This window comes from Neospora caninum, chromosome XII (genome assembly GCF_000208865.1).
Source record: "Neospora caninum Liverpool complete genome, chromosome XII".
NCBI lineage: Eukaryota > Apicomplexa > Conoidasida > Eucoccidiorida > Sarcocystidae > Neospora > Neospora caninum.
Window position 1 is genome coordinate 5263842 of NC_018398.1, and position 21202 is coordinate 5285043.

The 21202-nt window shown below is 54.5% G+C and overlaps 3 protein-coding genes across 3 annotated transcripts; 1 reads left to right on the top strand and 2 right to left on the bottom strand.

Moving 5' to 3' along the window:
- Positions 1-224: 224 nt before the first annotated feature.
- NCLIV_066910 (Histone H2B, related) lies at positions 225-575 on the top strand (the record flags this gene model as incomplete). Its single annotated transcript, XM_003886242.1, has 1 exon — positions 225-575. One exon carries the CDS (start codon positions 225-227, stop codon positions 573-575), a length of 351 nt encoding a protein of 116 aa, XP_003886291.1.
- A 1288-nt stretch (positions 576-1863) lies between these two features.
- On the bottom strand, positions 1864-6643 carry NCLIV_066920 (hypothetical protein; the record flags this gene model as incomplete). The annotated part of the gene is made up of 7 exons (XM_003886243.1): positions 1864-2193; positions 2744-2959; positions 3471-3552; positions 4321-4478; positions 4874-5074; positions 5963-6142; positions 6518-6643. 7 exons carry the CDS (start codon positions 6641-6643, stop codon positions 1864-1866), a joined length of 1293 nt encoding a protein of 430 aa, XP_003886292.1.
- A 3961-nt stretch (positions 6644-10604) lies between these two features.
- On the bottom strand, positions 10605-19520 carry NCLIV_066930 (conserved hypothetical protein; the record flags this gene model as incomplete). Its single annotated transcript, XM_003886244.1, has 9 exons — positions 10605-10651; positions 10857-11474; positions 11797-11869; positions 12569-12627; positions 13384-13453; positions 14078-15949; positions 16410-16965; positions 17486-17544; positions 17700-19520. 9 exons carry the CDS (start codon positions 19518-19520, stop codon positions 10605-10607), a joined length of 5175 nt encoding a protein of 1724 aa, XP_003886293.1.
- Positions 19521-21202: the final 1682 nt, after the last annotated feature.

Consider the following 21202-nt stretch of genomic DNA (forward strand, 5'->3'; position numbering starts at 1 on the left):
TGGCCACGGGGGACACGCATTTGTCTTCAGTATGCCGACACGTTCATGTGCAACTTCTCATTCTGCGGTACGGCCTGCTGCGACGGGGGACCTGTGGGTGATGTGCACATGTGCAGGGTGGTGGTTCACTAGAATCATATTCTAGTTTTCGAACTCATTGACGCGTTCTTTTCCCCTCATCTCTCCAGTCGTTTACGCTGCATTTTCCGGTCGTTTTTTACAAAATGGTGGCCAAGAAGTCCGCGAAATCTGCCAAGCCCAAGGCTTCCGGCAAGTCTGGCAAGGGCAAGAAGAAGAGAGCTGAGTCCTACAGCTCTTACATCTTCAAAGTTCTGAAGCAGGTGCACCCGGAGACAGGCATCAGCAAGAAGTCCATGATGATCATGACTTCTTTCATTGCAGATACCTTCGACAAGATCGCCTCTGAGGCAGGCAAGCTCTGCAAGTACAACAAGAAGGACACCCTGTCCTCCCGGGAAATCCAAACCGCCGTTCGTCTGGTCCTCCCCGGCGAACTCGCGAAGCACGCTGTTTCCGAGGGAACGAAGGCCGTCACCAAATACACCGGCAAATAAATGAACGTATTGGAGAAGAGGCGTTTGCTTCTCGGGTTTAACCGTCAGAAGCTTCGGCAGTTTTGCAGTGGAGACTTGATTTCACGGGTATTAAATACATCGGTAAACTTCCGTCGTACCTCTTTTTTAGGCTTCACTAGAAGCCACCATCTCGCAACCAGGGACTAGAATCCGTGCCAAGTTGACACAGTTCCCCCTGCCCTCTGCGTTAAAATACCAGGAGGCAGTGGCATGAGGGTCCGGTGAAAATTTGACCACGGAAACGGGTTTCTGGCTTTCACACACCATGCAACCCTACGGGTGTTTACCCAGGAAACAAACCGAAAGTCTCTTCTGTTCCACTGAAAATACCATGCGGATCACTCCACTTTTTACATTGCATGGCAGTAAGCGGGGAAAGAGACCCACATAGTGCTTTGTAGGCGTGCGAAGGAATGCGACGGACTTTCGGCGAAAAACTTCATCGCAATGCCTGTTCTGACCTGAATGGTGTCATTCTAAACTCCGGATAGTGTGCTGAGAGCTACCATTCTCGTGTCAGCATTGCGTAATCTCAATGTTTTTCCCCACAAGTGACCTTTCTGACAATGCCGACGACTTGGTTCCCCTGTGTAAGGTAGTACCGCTCCACACCCCGATTCGCGCCAGTGGAGGGAGGCCAGCAGTTACCAGTAGTTTCGGCAAACGAATGTTCACTTGCGTGTATACTCAATGTGCGTTGCCGTGTCGTAGAATCACAAAGCATCGTAATCGTAATACCCCTACTGATAGCCAGGCGAGCGCGCTAATCCATTGTGCTGGCTGAAACGGCACCTAACACAGCGGTCCGTTGGGTCGTCAATACTGCAATCTCTCAAGAACGGCGTCACTGGGGCAGAGGGGCGTAGCAAAATTTCACTTAAGCAGATGGACTTTCCTTTCTCTGTGTACATCTTACCGCGCCTCTGTGAGAGAAGAGCTAGAAAATTTATGTTTGTCTTTCTATCACGTTTGCTGAAGGAGTCTTCCAGCGACTTTCAAAGAGCCGGCAGGCTACTGCCGCGTCGCATGCCCAGACCTGTTGGATCTGAACGTGCATGTCTTCCCATACATAGATTCACTGATCAGACGAGACATAGGCTTCTCTCAACACGTTTGAGACCCCTTGAAACGGTGGAGTGAGAATGGCAAAACTTTTCGAGCACTCTCCCACAACGGATACAAAACACTACGCCGGGTGTCTAGGCACTTGGAAAGAGGTATGACCGGTATGCTTGAGGTTAAAAAAATTGACGAAGCCATCGCGATTTTATTTCGTCACTTTGTAGGCTTTGATTTGTTGCAGCAGTTGCTTTGCGTGTTCGTTTTCAGTAAAGTGCTTGCGAACAGGCTCCAGTCGTCGATTGAGCTCACGCGCCAGACTTTCCTTCAGATCTCCTGGATGGAGCTCCCCGTGTATATACGCATTTCTGAATTCGTCAACCGTGGCGTACGTCACATTGCCCCCATTCGCTTCAGATCGTTTCACTGCGAACTCTCCGAAGGCAGGGAAAATCAGCTTCTCCACATAAACTGCACAGGGGTTTCCGTCAATGACACCCGGAGGACAGAATGCCTTCTTGATTTTTCGATTCACTTCCTGAAGGGAAGAAAGCGAGAAAGGACAGAGACCCGGCAAATCCCGAGGCACGAAGGGTTGTGAAAGTGTACGCGCCCAATCGAAAACGGAGCAGGCAACCCTGAACAGTCCAACAAGACGCTTGCCCCGGCACGCCCCTTTCCCCACTCGATGTTCTTAACTCGCTTAAATATATATACAGATAGAAATATAGGTACACACGAATATCCCCATACCTATATATATATATATATATATATATATGGATATGGATACCGCTGCCATACCCATCGCCTAACAGCCGGGCGATGCGTATACCCTCTCCTAGGGAGCCCAGCGAGACAACCACACGCATTCTCGGATGCCCCTGCGTTCTATAGTCATGAGGCGCTCAGCAAAAAAATGCACCGTTGAGGGGGGATAAAAACAACGCAGATTCCCTTCTGGGACAACGGCGACCTCACTGTCGCATATACCAACTCCTCCTTTGGGGCTGCTCGTCGATCGCCCAATCTCCCAGTCCTCCCGCCGTCTCACAGTTTCCCCTCTATCCCGTTGCATTTTGCCTTACCACTTCCGAATCCTCCATGAAGATAGCCGAGTCGGGATTGGATTTGCTCATTTTCTCCTGGCCCTCCAGGAGACCGGGAAGCATCTGGTGGGACAGAATGATGGGCTTCAGTTTCCTCTTAATTTCGTCGCAGTACTCGCGAGCGAGCATGTTCACTTTCCGTTGGTCCATGCCGAGCTGGCAGATATCCGCTCCCAGGTAGAAAATATCCGCGCACTGGAGACAAGAAAGAACGGGTATCCTCGCGGCGCACATGACCGAAGTGGTGGGGAAACAGACTTACACCGAACAGAGCGAAACAGCCGAACTTTACGCGGGCGAGGCACGGACGTCGCTCGACACGTAGCGTCAGTCTTGCTCACCTCTCCAGACACTTTCTTCGCAAGCAATACATATATATATATATATATATATATACGTTGACGCGTACACAAATGCACATATATATATATATATATATATATGCATACGTGTCTATATGGGTAGGCAAGTGGGTGTTTGAATCCTGAGCCCAAATGACCCGTCAGAATCGCATGCACTTCTTGTAGGCGGGGGATCCTTCTTTTTGCGAACAACCGTGTTCTGAGGTATGCTGACAACATGAGTTGGACTCTGTGCTGTTCTCTGCCTCTGAGGGGCGGCCTTTTGCAAGCCAAAAGTCGAGCTCGCGCGGGGCACAAACATTCTTCGACAGAGACGAAACGCAGCGACAACAGGCTGTACACACCTGCATGCAAGGATACATGATTTGTGCGGCGGGCTGTTCGTCTCCTTCTTGGCGACCCATGATCTGAGAGCAGCGCTTGATCCTGAAAACGGGGAGGAACAAGACCTTTCGTCGACGTTTTGGTTCGCTTTATGACCCACCATGAAGGCCGGCGGCTTCTCCCTTTTGGAATTGAGTTCCGTAGAAAAATCCGAAAGACAGAGGCCCCGAAGAACACTCGTGGAGACACATCTCTGAACTATCTGGAAGTCGCTACCTCTGCATCTTGCACTACTACGGACAGTCTGCCTTTCCGCGCCCTCAGCCATTGATTCCCGGTTGGGAAATACCCGCCAACCCAGATGTTTGAAACGGAGAATCTCCCCGCAGCCACTGTCCAGTTCGTACCACGCGTCAAACATGGGGAAATGGGAAACGTTTGCGCACTCGACTTCCGCCCTCTTCAGCCTTCGCGAACGCAGCTTTTTTTGCCGCGACGTCAATAGCCTGCGACTGCCTGGAATCTTCCAGGAGCGCTAGCTACAGTGGGATGTCTAGATTCCACACCTCTTCCCTAGTCTCCTTTAACTGGGCCATCGAGTTCAACATACAGCCTGTCCCCATACGTATCCACATATATATATATATATATATATATATACTCATAGATATGTAGATGGATACATCTGCTTGCACGCAGATGCCAGCATTCTGTCTTGCACGAGGGCGCTAGAGTTGTTTGCATGCTTTTGCTTTAGATCTTGCTGCGAGCGAGCGATCCTGCTCCAACACTTCATTCACCGCATAAATTCGGTCTCTTTGTTGGCCACCTGTGTTTCTCTCCGACCGGTTTTTCAGGGCTGTTTCTCACCTCGTGATTGTGAACGATCTAGCAATTTGCATGACCTGGACCCAGTACTGGTCAGAGTTTCTGTTGATCTCTTCACTCGCCCAGAGGAACCGCACATTTTGCATGTCCATGCCTGCGGCTTTCCACACCTCAATGAAGTATTCGCCGACTTTTTGGATCTGGAGAAAAAATGCAGCGCACGTTCTCTCCCCCTTTTTTCGCTGGGTCTGGAAAACACACCACTGTCGTCTCCGTCTTCGAGGCTCCAGGGGCCTAGAAGAGAGGCACGGTCAAGCTCTAACCGAACGGTTTAACCCCAGGCACAGAGATTGACGCCTCTTCCTCTCTCCGGCTATAATCCTCACTACGCTTCCCCTCTTTCACCGCTGTCACTATTCTTCCTCTCCCTCTTCGTGTTTGCTCTTTCTGCTCTGCAGGCAGAACAGCCAGAGAGCGCACGGCTCTCCTCGAAAACTGAATGTGCACCGTGAGAACGAATATCCCGTTGCCGACTCTCTCCACTATCGCTAATTCAAGTAGAAGCCGCGCAAACGGTCCCCCCCCCCCCCCCCACCTTCTTCAAATCGCCGTTCATTTTGTTGTTGAGCATCGCGAACCAGTCGGCGACCCAGAAGACAAAGACGCAGCCTGCCTTGGTCAGCTTGTTGACGTTCGTGACCTTCAGCAGACCCTGGGCGACGTGCATGCGCCCGCTGGGTTCGAAACCGTCGTAGCAGAGAGGGAAAGGCTTCTTTTCGAGGAGCGATCGGAGCTCCTGGAAGACAGGGAAAAAGCGAGAGGAGCGATTAGAGCGAGAAGGAAGCGCCATCTGCGACGGCACCGCTTCTTTAGACCCGAGGGAGCGCAAAGGCGGGACAGAGACTCGCGAAAAGCACAAAAAGGGACAGTTCAAGACGCACGAAAGAGAAGAGAGGGAACGGCACACGGCGGAGCGAAGCGACGCGAAAGGAAATACGTCGAGAGGAGCGGAAACGAGAGAAACGGGGAGAGGAAGGAGAAAGAACACAGAGAAAGAACGATCAGAGGAGAGAAAACGTGAAAAGGAGCAGAAGACTGGGGCGAGAAAGCACTTGACTAAAGAGTAAAACAAGGGAAAAGATGGGAAGAAAACATTTCAAGAGACGAAAACGGGAGAACACGGGGAGAGAATGCACCTCTGCAAGATGCGGAACCTTCAGAGAGAGAGAGTCCACACGTGCCACGACAGAAATACTCGAGGGCGACAAACACGGCAAAAATTGAAGAACAGTGGAGCCAAAAATGGAAGAAAAGACGAGAACACATGCGCAGAGCGCCTTGCAAGCACCGACAGCGATCATCGGGGAAACTCTGAAGCGAAATGGATTTCCTCCGCGTATACGTGGCACTGCTGCAACCTATCGACCCGTCTCTCCCTACAAACATTGACATATATATATATATATATATATATATATGCATACACATGCATATATACATATACATACATGTACGTATATATATATATATATACGTATATATATATATATATATACATGTACGTATGTATATATATATATATATATATGTATATGTATATATGTATATATATATATATATATATATACGTATATATAATATAGGGAGACCACACTTGTGGGGGCCTGGAGACGGCAGGGATTACCTCGGGTTGGATGCATTCTTGAGCAACGGAGAGACAGAGTTGATACTTTTCCTCCAGAGACAGAGAAGAGGGCCGAGGTGCCGGCCATTTGTCGCCGTTGACGACCGCGTCGTAGAGGGTCACAAAACCGGAACTCTTCTTGTCTTTTCCGCCTTGTTTCTCCGAGACAGCCGCAGAGTTCTGCACGAACGACAAAGACCGAGTGAAAAAAACACGCGCATGCATCGCCGCCACAGAAACTGCAAAACAACAGAAACCCATGAAAGAAACTCACACACACAGAGCAAAGATTTACATACACATGCACCTATCTACTTAGATATATGGACATGATTGTTTTTTCCTGGAAACGCAATATGTGGAAATGCACACATTTGTACATGTAATATATATATATATATATATATGTATATATGTATGTATAATGTACATACGTACGTATGTATGTAGGAATGTATGTCTATGAATTTCTGCCCTTGTGACGTCGTTTCTGCTTTTGGAGAGGCTTGTTTGTGTGAGATGGAAGTGTCGAAGGAGTTTTCTTTGAGAACTTACAGCCTCTTGGTTCGCTGGAGCAGGAGGCGCCGGACTGGGTGAGGCTGTCGTCGAGAGCGCGGCGAGTTGCGAGGAGACGAGCCGCTCGTCCCAGACGGACAGGCCGCCTGTGAAGGGCGACGCCATTGTTTGCGGAGTTGCGGAACACGAAAGAGAAGAGGAAGGCCCAGTGAGACGGGAGCACGCGAGGGCGGTCGGAACTGGTCGAGAGGGGACAGGAGGCGAGACGGAGAAGAGTTTCGCGGCGAGAGCCGGTCGCACAGCGTTCGACTCTCGACCCCGCGCAGCCGAGAAAGGCGAGGGGGAGAACGAAGGACGCAAGACGGGGAGATCTGGAAGCAAACTCGGCGTTCTTTGGACCATGAAGGACGAGTGGAGACAGAGAAGCATTTGGCGCGACAGAAAGCCCCGCGTGGGAAAGCAGGCGGCACAACACCACCCCCAGAGCGACGGGACGGAAGGAGGCTGTTTGTCCTGATGCCTCGTGATGAGCGGGAGACGAAGAGGTGAAGAAACGACAGATACAGCCGATGTCGCGCTTTGAAGTTCTCTACTCAAGACATACAGACCCAGAGCGGACTGCGGTCGCGTCTCAGCTGTGTCTGTCCTCTGGCCGAGTCAAAATGCTCTCGGCGGCCTCGCACAAGGGGAAACAGACGCGATTGCGGAAGAAATCTTCTTGCTGGCGAAAAGCCGAGAACCACAGCGTCTCGAAAAGGTCTTTGGAATTGGCCATCTACACTTCGGGGGGGGAGAAGCCGCTCGGGAATTCCGGAGTGTGTGTCGCGCGTCTCTCCTGGCCCTGTGACTGTTTCGCATCTTGCATGCAGAAGCAAACGCAGCTGCGCTGTTCGCCCGCTCTAAGCGCTTCGCCGGAGAGTTTTCGCGTGAAATTTCTCGCGGGCTTTCTGCTCCAAAAGACCCTTCCACGTTTCACGGTGGAAAGTGTTACAGAGGAATTCGCCGGCACCTCTTCCGACTTCTCACATGCACACACTTGAAAAAGCGGAGGTCGGTGACGCACCTCGGACGCCCTCCGCGCTGTCTCTGTCTCCCCGCAAAAAGGCTGCCAGGCGTCTACATCTCGCCCTCCTCTACCTTCCAAAGTTTCCCGTTTTCGACGCTCTCACGGTGTCGCGACACTCCAGAACTGACACTGCGTTGGACCTTGCCTCGCGCGCCGCGATCCACCAGCAAAACGCCGTCGCGGCAAAGAAAGCGCGGCAGAACGGGATTCCGTAGCTTTTTTCCCTGTTTTCCAGATTGGCCTTCCGCGGGGCTCTCAGGCGCCCAACCACCCAGGTTCGGGGCTCTGTGCTTGCCGCTTCGCTGGCCCCAGCTCCTTCGGTCTGGGCGGTTTCTCCCGCGAGACAGCTTTTCCGGCCGACCCTGCGTCTCCCGGATTCCACGAGTCCCGTTTCGAGAGCACAGGAAAAGGCAGCCTTTTCTCTCCGTTCTTCCAGAAAAAAAGGAGGCAAGATGGCGCTTCTTCCTCCGGGTTTCTCTACCGGGGCCCTCCGATCGCTCACTTGCATCGCGATGACTCGTCCCTTTGCTCCTCTTCGCAGGCGCTTTGCTTCTGCTGCCAGAACTACAGGTGCCGCCCTAGAGCGCTCTACCCCTCCTCCTCCCTCTTCTTCCTCCTCCTCCTCTTCCTCCTCCTCTTCCTCCTCTTCCTCTTCCTCCTCTTCCTCCTCTTCTTCGTCTTCTCTGTGTGAAAAACAATCACGAGACAGGGAGCGCAGCAGAGAGTCGGAAGCGCGTGGGCCAGCTGACGGAGAGACTCAGGGAGTCCCTTGTCCCTCTCTCCGTCGGCCGTACCGGGATTTTCTGCGTGCTTGCGCCAAGACCTTTGGGGAGGACTTTGAGGCGAGGTTTCACGTGACGCGACAAATGACGCAGCTGCTGAGAGAGAACCCTTTCCACATGCCAACTGACAGGCTTATACGCGAACTGAAAGACGCCTCGGATTTCGTGAGGTACGGGAAGACGTATCGCCGGGAGACCACGCAGAGAGGCAGGCCACACACGGGGTTGAGAGGAAGCCCAGACAGGCAGAAGTCGGAGAGAGAGGCATCCAGATACGCCTTCACGAGAGAACATGTCGGCGGAAGCAACGACTTTCCCGCAGGGCCTCTCTCCCCCTGCTACAGAGACATATGCACTGAGCTTTGCGCGTGAACATTTCCTCGGTTTCTCTGCGTGCGCTACGTGGACAGACCTAGCCTTACGTGAACTACCCTTGATTCAAGAGAGGCACACACAGACAGCGACGTATATATATATATATATATATATGTATATATATGTATTTGTATATATATATATATATATGTATATGCGTATGTATATGTCTGTGTGCATGTCTGAATCTCTGTTTTGCAACACATGAGAGAGAGTGTGTCTACGCGCCAGAAGGAGAAAGTGTCTAGACGTCAGAGGCCCGCGCATGGTGGAGACGCATCGCGCGTTTCAGTCCCTGCGCCCAGTAGAGGGATAGCCAAATTGACAAGGTTGCCTTTTGTCTCAAGATCCCCTAAAGACACCGTTGGCCAGGCAGCAAACCGTAGGAGGAATGCCGTCTGATGGTCTGCTACTCGGTTGTGTTCTTTTTTCGCACACCGTTTCAGCTGAACGTTTCTCTTTTCTGCTCGCCCCTGCAGATTCCACATCGTCCAGGCTCAGCTGAATCCACAGACGGGAGCGTATCGCGCCACACCCACAGAAGACCACATCAGGAAGGGTGACGTCATCGAACTTTCAGGCTACGACGCTGAACGCATGCAACAGCTGCCTTGGCTGTCGAAGAAGCCTGGCGACTCTCTGCCAGAGACCCCGCGCGCCCAGGCGCCTCCCCAGCAGACCACTGAGGCGAAATTCTAGAGAGAGAAAAGGCGCTTTCTATACAGAAAGACAAAAGAGCAGCCGAGAGGAAGTGCAAGTGAGAACCTGACAGTGAGAGACAAGCTGGGGGCACTTTTAACGCAGTGCGATTTTTGCTGAGGCGTTCGAAAGGAAGTGTGTGCCGGAGTCTCGCGTCTGTGCCTGCGCGGCTCTAGGCCTCTTTCTCGCCGACAGGGGGGAGTTTCTCTTTTCCGCTCTCCAGATGCGAAGAAACGCGCTGGAAAGCCTCTTGCCCGAAGTGTGAGAAACAAGTCGAGTCTGCTCACGCTTTGCGTGTTGCCAAACTTTCCTGGGCGGGTCTCTGATTGACTAAAAACTGTTTTCTTGTCTCTTTCTGCTCCGAGGGGAGGTTCCGCGCACCCTTTGCACAGATTCGAGCCGTTTCTTTTCAACGAACGACAAAACACTCTCAGAAATATGACAAAGAACCCTGCCTCCCGGCCCCGCACGCAGACAGAATGAACGCGGGCGCCTTCCTACACGTGCGTTTTGCGGGTCTTCACTGGGCCCTACAGGGACTGGCACGGACAGCTGCATCTCGGAAGCGTTGACATATCAAACCATCTTTTTCGGAAACCCCGCTGGGAAAAGGCGAGAGGGAAACGTTCTCACCACCCGTATTCTCCGTGTGAGGAAACGACTCAGATGCCAGACTAGGATCGGTGCAATCGTACTGGGATAATCTCAGATGCAAGACAAGGAGACAGCGAAAAGATCCAGCGTCGTGGAGCGGCGAGCCTCGGGCGACCGCTCCGGAGAAGAAAACCCAAAGACCGAGTCTTCTCGGTGCAAAACTGTATGCGGAAAGAACGTGGTTCATGCGATGAAAACCAGCTCCACAGCGCAGAAATCTCCAGGTGAAAGAGAGGCAGTGAAAGAGCGGGAGAAACCCGACTCAAAACGCAATGGCCTCTCCGGTCGTTTTGCTTCCCGCCTTCTTGCCTGTCTCTCCAAGTCCGTAACCTAAATATTATTGCAGATGCATGCATGCATAGATATATCTATATAGGGAGAGGGACAGGTGCAAAAACGGGGACAAAGGCTGCGACTGGAACTTGGAGTTGCACGGCCTTCGCGCGTCGTCTTCCGCTCTTTCAGAGGGCGCTGTTCAAGTGTAGGGCGAACGCCCTGGCGCGAAAACACATTCACAGGAGCCAGCGATGTTCAGTCTCTGGAAGGAACTCTAGTCTCCTCGAAACAAAAACATTTGCGATATATGCACCGATACAGCTATTTAGTGATGTATGCATATATATGTATATAGATAGGCATATACACAGAGCCACGGGGCTATATATATATATATATATATATATACTTTGGGTCCGGAGTTTGGAGACGGGCAAGGCATGGCTGTGTAGCTCAAGTTGCTGGTGTTTCGTGAACGGCAGCATTTTTACAGCTGGAGGTTAACGACCACAAAAAAGTGCCGTACCTGCTGGATAGTCTGATAGTCCCTGGACTGTTAGCCCACTTAGGCCGGCCAGAACTTCCTCCCAAGGAACCTCCGACTGCTCCGAGAGCCCGTTTGTGTTACAATTGACGCCTGTCCCCTCCGTCCTCGATCGAGGTGTCGAGACAGACTCAACTGCCTCCCTAAACTCCTCGACTTGTTCCCTTAACTCCTCGACCTTTTCCCCAGTCTCTCGATTCGAACCAAGCCGCAGTGGCGAGCAGCGCAAACGTCGCGCGTGGGTCCTGAGCTGCGCTTGCGCCTCTTCCAGAGTTTGGGAGGCGGCCGCGACCCTGGCAAGTTCCGAGGGCGAGGCATGCACGAGACCGTTCCGCACATCGTCAACCGCGAGCTGCAACGCCTCAGCTAGCCAAGACACGTCCGCACCAGCTGCAAGACAGACCTCAGTCGCCTGGCTGTCTGGCTCTGGAGCTGGAGAGACCGAGCGAGGAGGCGCCGAGGCGTGAGCAGGGAAGAGTCGAGCGACGAAGTGGGCAAAGACAGAAGACGCTTCGACTACCGAGAGGGCCGCCTCTTCGCTTTCATCCTGAAACACTTCAGCCGCCGAGAAGAGCCGTGCGCGCCGCTGCAAGTTCCGAGCTGAAGGAGCATCGACAAGGGTGAGAGAACGGAAAAATGCAGAAAAGAGAGAAGGGAATGGAAGCACATGACGCCAAACACCGCGACGGACACAACCCGACAGCGCCGGCCGAACAACTGCGTGCTGAGCCTGTTCGACGAAAGCCCATCTGCAGCCAGAGACGAGAAACGGCGTCCAGCGCATGCACAGGACAAGCGACGCGGCTGACGGGTGTGCCTTTGAAGAGAAAAAGCCTCGCCCGCGAAGAGAAGACGCCCGCTATTCTCTCTTTGTTGTCAACCTCCCCTTGTTTCAGCAGCCCGCGTCGTCCTGCAAGCGCACCTAGAACAAGGAACACTCGAGCGCTTTCGTCGAGCACGTCTGCCGGCTGGGAACGCGCCTCCGGATCGCGCATCTGGAAACAAACACCCGACACAGCGGGAAGAAGAGGAAAACGGAAAGGCATTCACCAACAAGCAGAAAGGTTTTCAACGAAAAACGGAAAGGCATCCTTGCCAGGGTCATGCTCGAGCCGTGGCAGGCGTTTGGTGGGTTTTCCAGAGATGCGCGCAGCGATGAGTAAACAAATGGACCCTACAGAGAGAAACCGATACAAGGACACCAACGCCACAGAGAACTCCTCCACCGTGTCTCTGGTCGACGCCTGACTGACACGAGGCACCAGTCGCTGAGTCGCCAGACGTCGACTGAGAGAAAACAAATGCAACAGAGGAGAGAGCGAGGCACACGCATCTCATGGGCGACACTGGCAAGAGAAATACCGAAAAGGATTACAGGGATGCGTCGAAAAGACAAAGGCAACAGGAGCGCCTGAGGAAGCGACGGGACGAGGCGACGGCCAGAAGGTCCGATTTTCGAGACATGCAGAGCATGCGCATGCAGAAATGCAGAAGAAATCCCGTCTCAGAAGCGAGAGGCGGGGCTATTTGGAAACGGATTTGTCGACAGGCGCGCCGACGGGAACATCAAGAAACAGAACCGTTCACCGGTCCAGCCGCGGTCCTCCCCCAATCGTCGCCCAGAGTAACCGCATGTGCAGAGGGCGTCTTTTTACACGAGCGTATTTTCGGACTCGGTGCGTCAAGGAACTCACTTGACGTCTCACACCCGAGTCGTGCTTGCGCGGCTCGCGTCCGTGTCTGCGTAGCCGAACTGCGAGACAGGCAAGAGTTGCAGCACAGGTAGTCCGTAGTGAGAAGCGGGGTGGAAGATAAACACTTTGAGACCATTTCCATTCCACCTTTTTTCTCACATTGTCTCCCCTTTTACATATCGATATACACGTAGACGCAAATCTGGCGCGTACCTGTCTACACGGAGACAGAGAAGAAGATGCAGAAATACAAGTGGAGAGAGGTCCGAAAAAACACGCGATCGTACGGAAACGCGAATCCCTAGCCAGAAAGACAGCGGGACCATGGAGCAGGTTCGGAATCGGGGAAACGAGAAGATTATGTATCGCCCTCGAATCTGTTTCTCTTTTGTTGCCTTTTTACGCTCAGAAGGCTCCACAAGAAAACAAAAGACTTGCTCGCGGCAACGCTGTGTGAGTTCAGACACCGTGTCCTCACTGTCACGTCATCCCAAGCGAATGCACCGCGGGGCGGGGGGGAAAGTTGTGGGGGAGAAAACATGAAGAAAGATAAGTTTCACCCTTTAGTTTCTCTGCGCTCTTCGCTCGGAAGTGTTGCCTTCTCTTCCCTGGAGGTATCCTGGCAGCCGCCCCCTGTGAGTAGGAGAAAAACTGTGCATTTGAAAAAACACAGAAAGACACCTCAGTGCTGAGGACTGTGACTGGATGTAACTCCAGGGCGGAGGATTTGCGAGTTTGTCCAAGACGAGAAGAGAGGAAGATTGCTTCTAACGGGAACGTGAATGTGAGTGGCGACAAACACAAGAAACCCTTACGGTCGAGGAGCGTGAGGAGAGTGGAGAGCCAAGACACCTGCTGCTCGACAGTCAGCCGTCGGACGGCATCCTGAAGGCATCACAAACGGACAGAGCCAGACGCCGCGAAGTCTGAGGCTGGCGACGACTTCAAGCTTCAGTGAGAACCCGCAAAATGCAGACTCTCGGAACGAGACTCGCCACGGCGCCAAGTCTCTCCTGGTCTACGTAAACAGGGAAAGACAAACCCCTTTGGCAAACGAAAGGAGGACGGCAGGAGCCCAACGTTCATGAGGAAAAAGCGGCTCCGTCGCGGCCGTCCCGTTTCCAGTTGCTCCTCACTGCGTTCACGCACATCTCTGGCACCTGCTGGACCTCACGACTTTTGAAATGCTGCGACAGCCATGCAAGGATGACAGGCGCGCACACACACACACACGTTCACCCGCCTACACCTCTATATACATATACATGAATATACCTATTATATATGCATGTATGCGTAGATATTCGTCTGTGTAGTAGCTGCAGGGTTTTGTTTTTTCTGCGGGCTTTGCGCCGTTAACCGTCTCCGCACAGATACGCAGAAAGGCAGGCGTCAAGGCGAATGCCGTGTTGCTTTGTCGCCTTGATTTTCACGTGAGGAGCAGAAACACCGGTGAGAAAAGGTGTCCTTTCTCTTCAAAACGCCGCAGTGTCTCTCTCCAGCTCTTACGCTCAGGTCAGTACTTCCCCGTGGAGGCCCAGCGGGTGTTTCGCCCTCAAGCAGTTTCCGAATGGAGCGCATGCATCGGAAAGCTTCTTCCTCGAATTCCTTGGCGGCTGCCTCGGCCTCTCTGCTCAGCTGGTCTTCCTCCGCGGGAGACATCTCCGCTGTCTCTGCATGCACCTGCGGCAAGCTGTCGCGAACGGCCGCCGCGGTCGTGATGGAGAAGAGAATGGACCCGAGGCCGTTCTGGAGGAGCGCGTGGAGTGCATCTTCTTCAAACACATTTTTCTCGTCGAAGGTCACCGCAGAGCACCTTCCGGGCGTTCGCCCGCCGAGGGTGCCTCGCGGGGCTGTCTCGTCCTGGCCGACGTCTAGGTCGTCTGCATGCGCCGGAGAGAGCGCAAGGGCGAGAGTTTCGGAGAGACGACGTAGGACGGAACCGGTAGCGCGCAGCTGCACTGCCAGACACGCCCCGATCTCCCTCCTCCAGGCTCGTGAGCGGCGAGAGAAGAGCGCGGCCGAGGCGTCGGTTTCCGAATCCGGCGGGGCATCACTCGTCGCCAGGAGAGGCGGTGCCGAGGCTGACGACTCTGGCGAAGCGGACAGAGGAGTCCTAGTGGACGGACCCGCACCTTCTGCCTGGACCTCGAAGCGTTTGTCTGAAACATCCAGCTGGAAGACCGCGGCGAACCGCAGGGCGGCAGTGTGCGAGTGAAGCACTTGCACCAGTTGAGGAAAGGAGACCGGTCCGAGTTGCTGAGAAATGGACCACGCACACAGAGACAGGAGACGTGGCACGACGAAAAGAGGGTCGTCGCCGCCGCAGACCGCGTCCTCGGGACGTGGGCTGGGGAGCGCTGCTGCTGAGGTCGCAGCCGCCACAGAGCCGGAATCGCCACGCTCCGCGCTTCGCGGTTCGGAGTTGTACGTACACTCGAGGTCCTTCAACAGTCTGAAGGCCGTTTCGACCTCGCCGCCCAGGCACCGCTGGAGAGACAGGACTGCCGTCAAAGGAAGGGAGATTCGTTCCGTCGCGGCAGAAGCGAGAGGAAAGGCAGAAGACAACGGGGAGGCGTCCGCGCTCGGGCCGTCAAGGTAGGCGTAGTCGCTGTCGGCGCCGTGCGCGTCCTCGCTGAAATCCCCAGAAGCCGCCGGCTCATGCGGCCTCGCAGGCAGATGGACGCTGTGGCGCGACAGGGACGTGTAGGGGGCGGCAGAAGAGGACCGACAAGGACCAGCACTTAGTTCGGAGAGAACTTGAGACGACGGACGGAGGAGCAGTGAGGCGGCCAAACCCTCCAGAAGGCAAGCAAACTGGGAAGGCGCGAAGAACGTGTCCGTCGATCCCCTGGGAAAAAGGGAGGCTCCCCGGCTTTGCCGTCGCCCTGAAAAGACCCCGAAGAAAGAGAGAAGAAGGGGCGACGGTTCAGCGGCTGCAGACGAAGCAGAGAGTACGGACAGAGGCTCTAGGAGCTTGTCAGATCCTCGAGTCCCGATGGCTGCCAAGAGAGGGCGAGGGGATGGGGACGGAGACACGGGGAGGGAAGCAGCAAGAACAGAAGAAGAGTGGAAAACCTCTTCAGACTGAAGAACGCCGTCGAGTCTTCCCAAGGGAGGGAAGGGGCTGCGGAGAGAAGGAACCAGTGCAGAGCCCAAGAGTGCAAAGAGCTGAACGACTGAAGAGCTTGGCGACGGGGCGGCTGGTGAGGCTGCCGAGGACGAAACAGACGAAGGGCGCGGAAATCCTTGCTCGGAAAACAGAGAAGAAATCGCGCCTCGAAGAAACTGGCGAGTGGCAGGCTTCACAGCGTCCTCTTGCCAATACAGCGAACCGTGGACGACGAGGCGCACGCGGTCTTCCAGAGGCAGACGAAGCAGCTGAAGCAAGGAAGCAACGCATGCAGCGACAGCTCAACAGCCCGGAGATTACGATCGATCGAATCGGCTATCTTCCAAGTGTAATAGGTGGCTTCTAGCTTCAGGTTTTTTATCTGGTTGGCGGTGCACGCTGGTTTCTTGGCTGCTCCGACTGAGTCGGGAGGGTAACGAACTCCGGCACTCGCGCGCGCGTCCGCCTTTGCGAAACTGGCGATACAGAAGGAGACACACATTGGACCCTCGAGAATCACCCCGGAGGATCGACGTAGACGACCAGCCTTGGAAAAGACGAGGATCCAAAAAACAGGCATCGCGACAGCCCCGAGCCGCTTTTCCCCCTGGCCGATTGGGTTTTCGGGAAACGCGGTTCAGATGCTCACGGAATCCACTACGTAGCGCGCCCTTCCACGCACGCGAGTCGGAGACCTTGCAGAGAAAAACGAAAGAAAACGGATCTTACCTGGGAGGAAAGATCTGCTTGCCCAGCCACTGTTTCGAAGAGTTGATGGGAGAGAGCACCCACGACGCCGGCAGCTTCAAAACTTCCTGCCTTGCTGCGGGTCTCGAACCGCTCGTGCGCGAAGGCGGCCGAGAGGAAATTGGGCAAGTGTCCCGGAGAAAAATCCGGGGTCGGATTTGAAGAACGCAGAGTTGCAAGAGCGCAAGAAACGTGTATTGCCTCCGCGCATGCATCCAACAGGCGAAAGAGAGCTCGGACCGTCGCTGGCGGGGGACTCCCTGGTGTCTGTGCACCCGCGCTCGTCTGTGAATGCGCGCCATGAGAAACGGGGAAGGAAGAAGCCGAGTCCAGGGACGGAGAGTGTAAATGCGGTTGCCCGAGGCCGTGGACTTGCTCAATGGCCTGCATGATGACGACGTTCAGCGAGCTTGAAAGTCTGAGCGAGAAGGACGCCGAGAAAAGGCCAGAGAGCCAGAGTATCGAGGCGAGCGAAGAAAGCAGAGACAAGTGACGCCACTTGAACGGGAGAGGATGGGCGAACACGAACGGGGAGAGACTGGGAGAGACGCATGAGAAAAAGAAAGCAGGAGAAAAAGATGGAGAACGGCAGCGCCACGGGGAATCAAGGAAGAAAGTGTCGCAGTGAACAGGGTGAATCAACAGCCAACCAGCCGAGGGAGACAGCTGACGCGGAGGGAGAGAAACAAAACGCGAAAGTGAGAGCAAGACGGACGAACCGGGGCTGAACACTCCAAGAAACAGAGCGTTCAGGAAAGGCAGGCAAATACCGAAAGGAGAATCAGAAACATGAAGAGAGAGGGAGACAGGAAGAGGCGGGGGTGCACGAAAAGGGCGGCGACGTAACAGAGAGAGCGACGGAGGGAAGAGGGACTGTGGGAATTGCAAAAGGTGTTTAGGACAAGGCAGATTTTTGCGACGGCGAAATGGAAATGCGGGCCGGTTCGGCTGGTGCGTGATTCTGAACACTCCTTTCACACTCACCAACCTCGCTTCCCGGTTCAGGGAGAACGAGAGATGAAAACGAGAGGCGAGCGGAACAGCGCCGCGGAACTCACTTTGGACTCAAGAGAGCAAACGTTTCTGCCAGACTCGCCAAAGCCGGGAGAGAAAGGAACTGCAGAGAGAGACACAGAGAAGTGGAAGAAGGTTCTGAAAAGAGGAAGGTTCTGGATAGAAGGTTATGCATCGAAGAACAGAAGCTATAACGGCACATATTGCCTGCCAAGTCTTTGTCCAGTGCGTTCCTCGCAAACGGGTTTCGCTGCTTACTGGCAAATGAGGGAGTGTGTCGTCACTCAGTTGTTTCCAAACAGCTTGTTGGGTCAGCGCCAGGAGGATGGAGTTGAGTTCCTCTGCGCGGGCTCCGAGTTTCTGGAGTTCTGCCTCGCTTTTCTCTTCGTCTCCCCTGGGGAGGCAAGACTCGGTTCGGCCCACCCACTGCAGACCGCGCTCAGACGCAACTGTCTCTGTGCAGGACGGCGCGTCCTCCGACGAAGCGGGCTCGACCGAAGCCAGAGGCGCCGACGGAAACCAAGAGCGCGAGCGCGCGCTCTGCCGCCGACTCTCGGCTGCTTTGGCGCGGCGTTCCGCGCGGAAGAGGACGCGGCCTCTCAGCAGAGCCTGAGTCGACTCCGATTCTCTTTTCACCTCAAGGAGATGCCGCGTTAAAGCGGCGACTACAGCGAGCAGAGAAGGACCGTCAAACGAGAACGCAATCCGCTGCAGACGGGAAAGAAGTTGGCGCCAGTAGGGGACTGGATATCCCCGGCCCATCTCGAAAGCCGAAGAAGCCGCGTCAAGGCTGTGACTCCGAGCCGCTGGGGTGTCTTGAAGACCTCTCGGGTGTAGAGACACCTGGGGCTGCTGCAGTGCAAAGAGGAGTTGGTGGCTGTTTAGAACGGCGATCGGTTTCCACATCTGCAAAGACGGGACGAACACGGAGAGTTGCTTTCTCTCCAAGCCACGTGGGCCTTCGATTCCTCTACCGGAATCCGCAAAACTCTCAAAGGACGAGGCTGCGTTGCCCCTGTTTCCCGTTGCGGCTTGGCGGAGCGAAGAATCCGGCGACCGCCACAAGTCCTCGTCGTCTTCGCGTCGCCACTGGTAGCGCCAGTCTTCCTTTCCCTTGGTGAAGAATCGAGACGGCGGAGGGGGCCCAGGAAGATACGGAAACGACACGGTGGAGGAAAAGGACGAAGACGAGCGAGCCTTGTCCGTCTCGCCTGCGAACTCGGTGAGGTGATCAAAGTACGTGACAGGAGGCGGAGGCATATCTTTTAGATTCAGCGCACTCTCAGCAATCAGTGCATGCACAGCGTCTTCTCTGGAAGGCGAAGGACTCGTCCCATCCCGCTCCCTGTCTCCAAGATCCCCTTCGTCGTGTCGGCTCGCGTCTCTGCCTCCCCGAGAAGGCGCTCCTGTGTCCGTCTCGCCGTCGTTCCCCTGCTTCTTCTGTCCCGAAACTCTTCCACCTTCCCTTGGCTCTAAATCTTCCAACGACTCTCTTCTCTGCCTCGGCAGCTGCCTCCCGCGAGCCTCAGGGATGTCCTCCACTACGCAGCCCCCTTCCGTTTCTCCAGGGTGTCCGCCTGCCTGTGCTCCCGACGCGGCACACGGCCGTTTCTTTGTCGTTGAAGAGAATTCGGGAAGAAGGACTTGGCGGTCGAACTCGAAAGCGGCAGGCGTCTGTACACGCGTGGCCACGACATGCCACCCGTCGCTTTGCGCCTTTCGCTCGGCTTCTTGTCGCCAAGCTGCGTGATCAAAGTCGGCGCGTTTGAAGCGCTCGATGAAGCGAAATTCAGAGGCTTGCTCTTCGTCTCTGCGACGCGGCCGTTGCTTTGACGACGGAGGATGTGGCCGCCGCTCCCCGGTGGTCCCGCCGGCGCGGCCAGGCTGCGCCGCCCTAGCAGATTTCGGTGTCGTCGCATAGAAGCGCGATGCTGAGGAAAAAGATAGAGGAGAAGAGGAAAGCCGGTAAAAAGGGAAGAAATGGTCATCAGGTGACGCCTGTGCATGAGGCCGTGGCCGCCTAGCGACCGCGTACCGGAGCGGACGCCGGACAGAGGGAGAAAAAAGCGTGAACGTCATCGTGAGAGGCCGGAGCGAAGAGTCGTAAACCAGAAGGGAGGGTCTCCCTCCTTGAAAGACGCTGGCCAGAGAAATGCGCGCCCGCGCCCCGCAGCGGATTGATCCCCCGAATTGCGGAGTTTTGCGCCTGACAAAACGCCGAGGAGCAGGTGGAGGATGCAAGCGACAGCCAGCGCATATAAGAAGTGGAATGCTTCGCGTCAGCAAGGAATACCTTGCTTGTTTTTCTCGCACTCACTCCCTACTCGCCGTCTGCCCAGAGTTTTTCGTGTTGCCGCACCTAGCGGCAACGCGAAAAGGAAGGTTTCGCTTTGGTGTAAGAGACACCAAACAGGAGGGAAAACGCAGTATTGCCGAACCCATTCTTGGCTTGGAAAGACTGTCCCAGTGCCAGGTTTCGTCATTCGCTTCGCCTCGCAGTTAGTCGACCGTCGATTCCCCGTTTGCGCGCTTTTGGATAAGAAGAAAAAACGCGTTCGGAGACACTCCGCGAGCCTCAGACGAGGAGCGCACACTCCAAGTTCTACCGAGATGAGGCGCAGCTTGGAAAACGCGGCAGGAAATAAAATGCGGTTTCTCTTCATTGCCACATCTTGACCCAGCCTCGAAGCCACAAAACGCTCGTCCGCGGCCTGAATGACCCGTCAAACTGGGCACGATCGGCGTGAAGCTGGCGACGCTTGAGACGCCACCTTTCTGTACGTGGAAGAAAAGGCAAATATGTGTGGACTGTTCATCGAAGAGAAGAGAAGGCGGGACTGTGTGCTGCCTGGATTCCCTCAAGAGAGTCTCGATGGTTGCACTTGCAACACCGGGACAGAAACTCTGCATGCAGGTTTAAAATAGGCGACACAGAACTGCATGCGACATACGCAGATCAAGTTACCCTATCATTTTTTTGGTGGAGGGAGGGAAGCACCTCCTCTTTTGACCTTTTCGTGTTTGTTTTACACTTCAGCGTGACGCCGCCTTTCTGTCTGAATCGACATTTCCTCTCTCCTGGCTGACCGCCTACACTGGGGGCACTCCGTGTGCCGGACTGTCCGCTTTTGTGTTCGCTGCACACGTTGAGCGACGTCAAGCGTCGTCACAAGAATGATTTTCACCCACCACACTCCCGTCAGGTCCAGGACGAGCCTGGCGACGCGTCAACTTGCCTCGGAAAAACGGTTCTCGCTTGTCCAAGCATAAGGCGAAACCGTGTTGTAGTCACGCTGCTTAGCGCTGCGACCTGACCGCGAAGTTGCAGAAACAGCAAGACTCGTAACTGAGAGCTGTCAGCCGCAGGCCACGTCTAAAGAGGACCAGAGACAGGAATTGTTTGGCACCGTCGGTATCTAAGAAGCCGCACGCACGGGAGTGTGTTAACGGAGTATCACCAAATCAGGTGTGAACCTTCGGACTAGTAAAACATTTGTCTTTTCACTGTAAGAGAATGTTCGTACGCAGAGATTGAACTTTTTGCGTAGCGTCTAACACCCATGTTCTTCGAATCCACGCTTCTGTCTGCTATTCAGATGGCCACGATCTAAAGTTCAGTCTCACAAAAGCTGCGCACAGTGTGGTGAAGAAGAGAAAGCGTTGTTCCCAGCATGCCAAGGACAGCGCTACTCTCGCCTTCTTCGGTGGCCTCGACAGACAAGCAGGCGTACAAGAAATTAAAATTCAAAAGTACAGGCCAA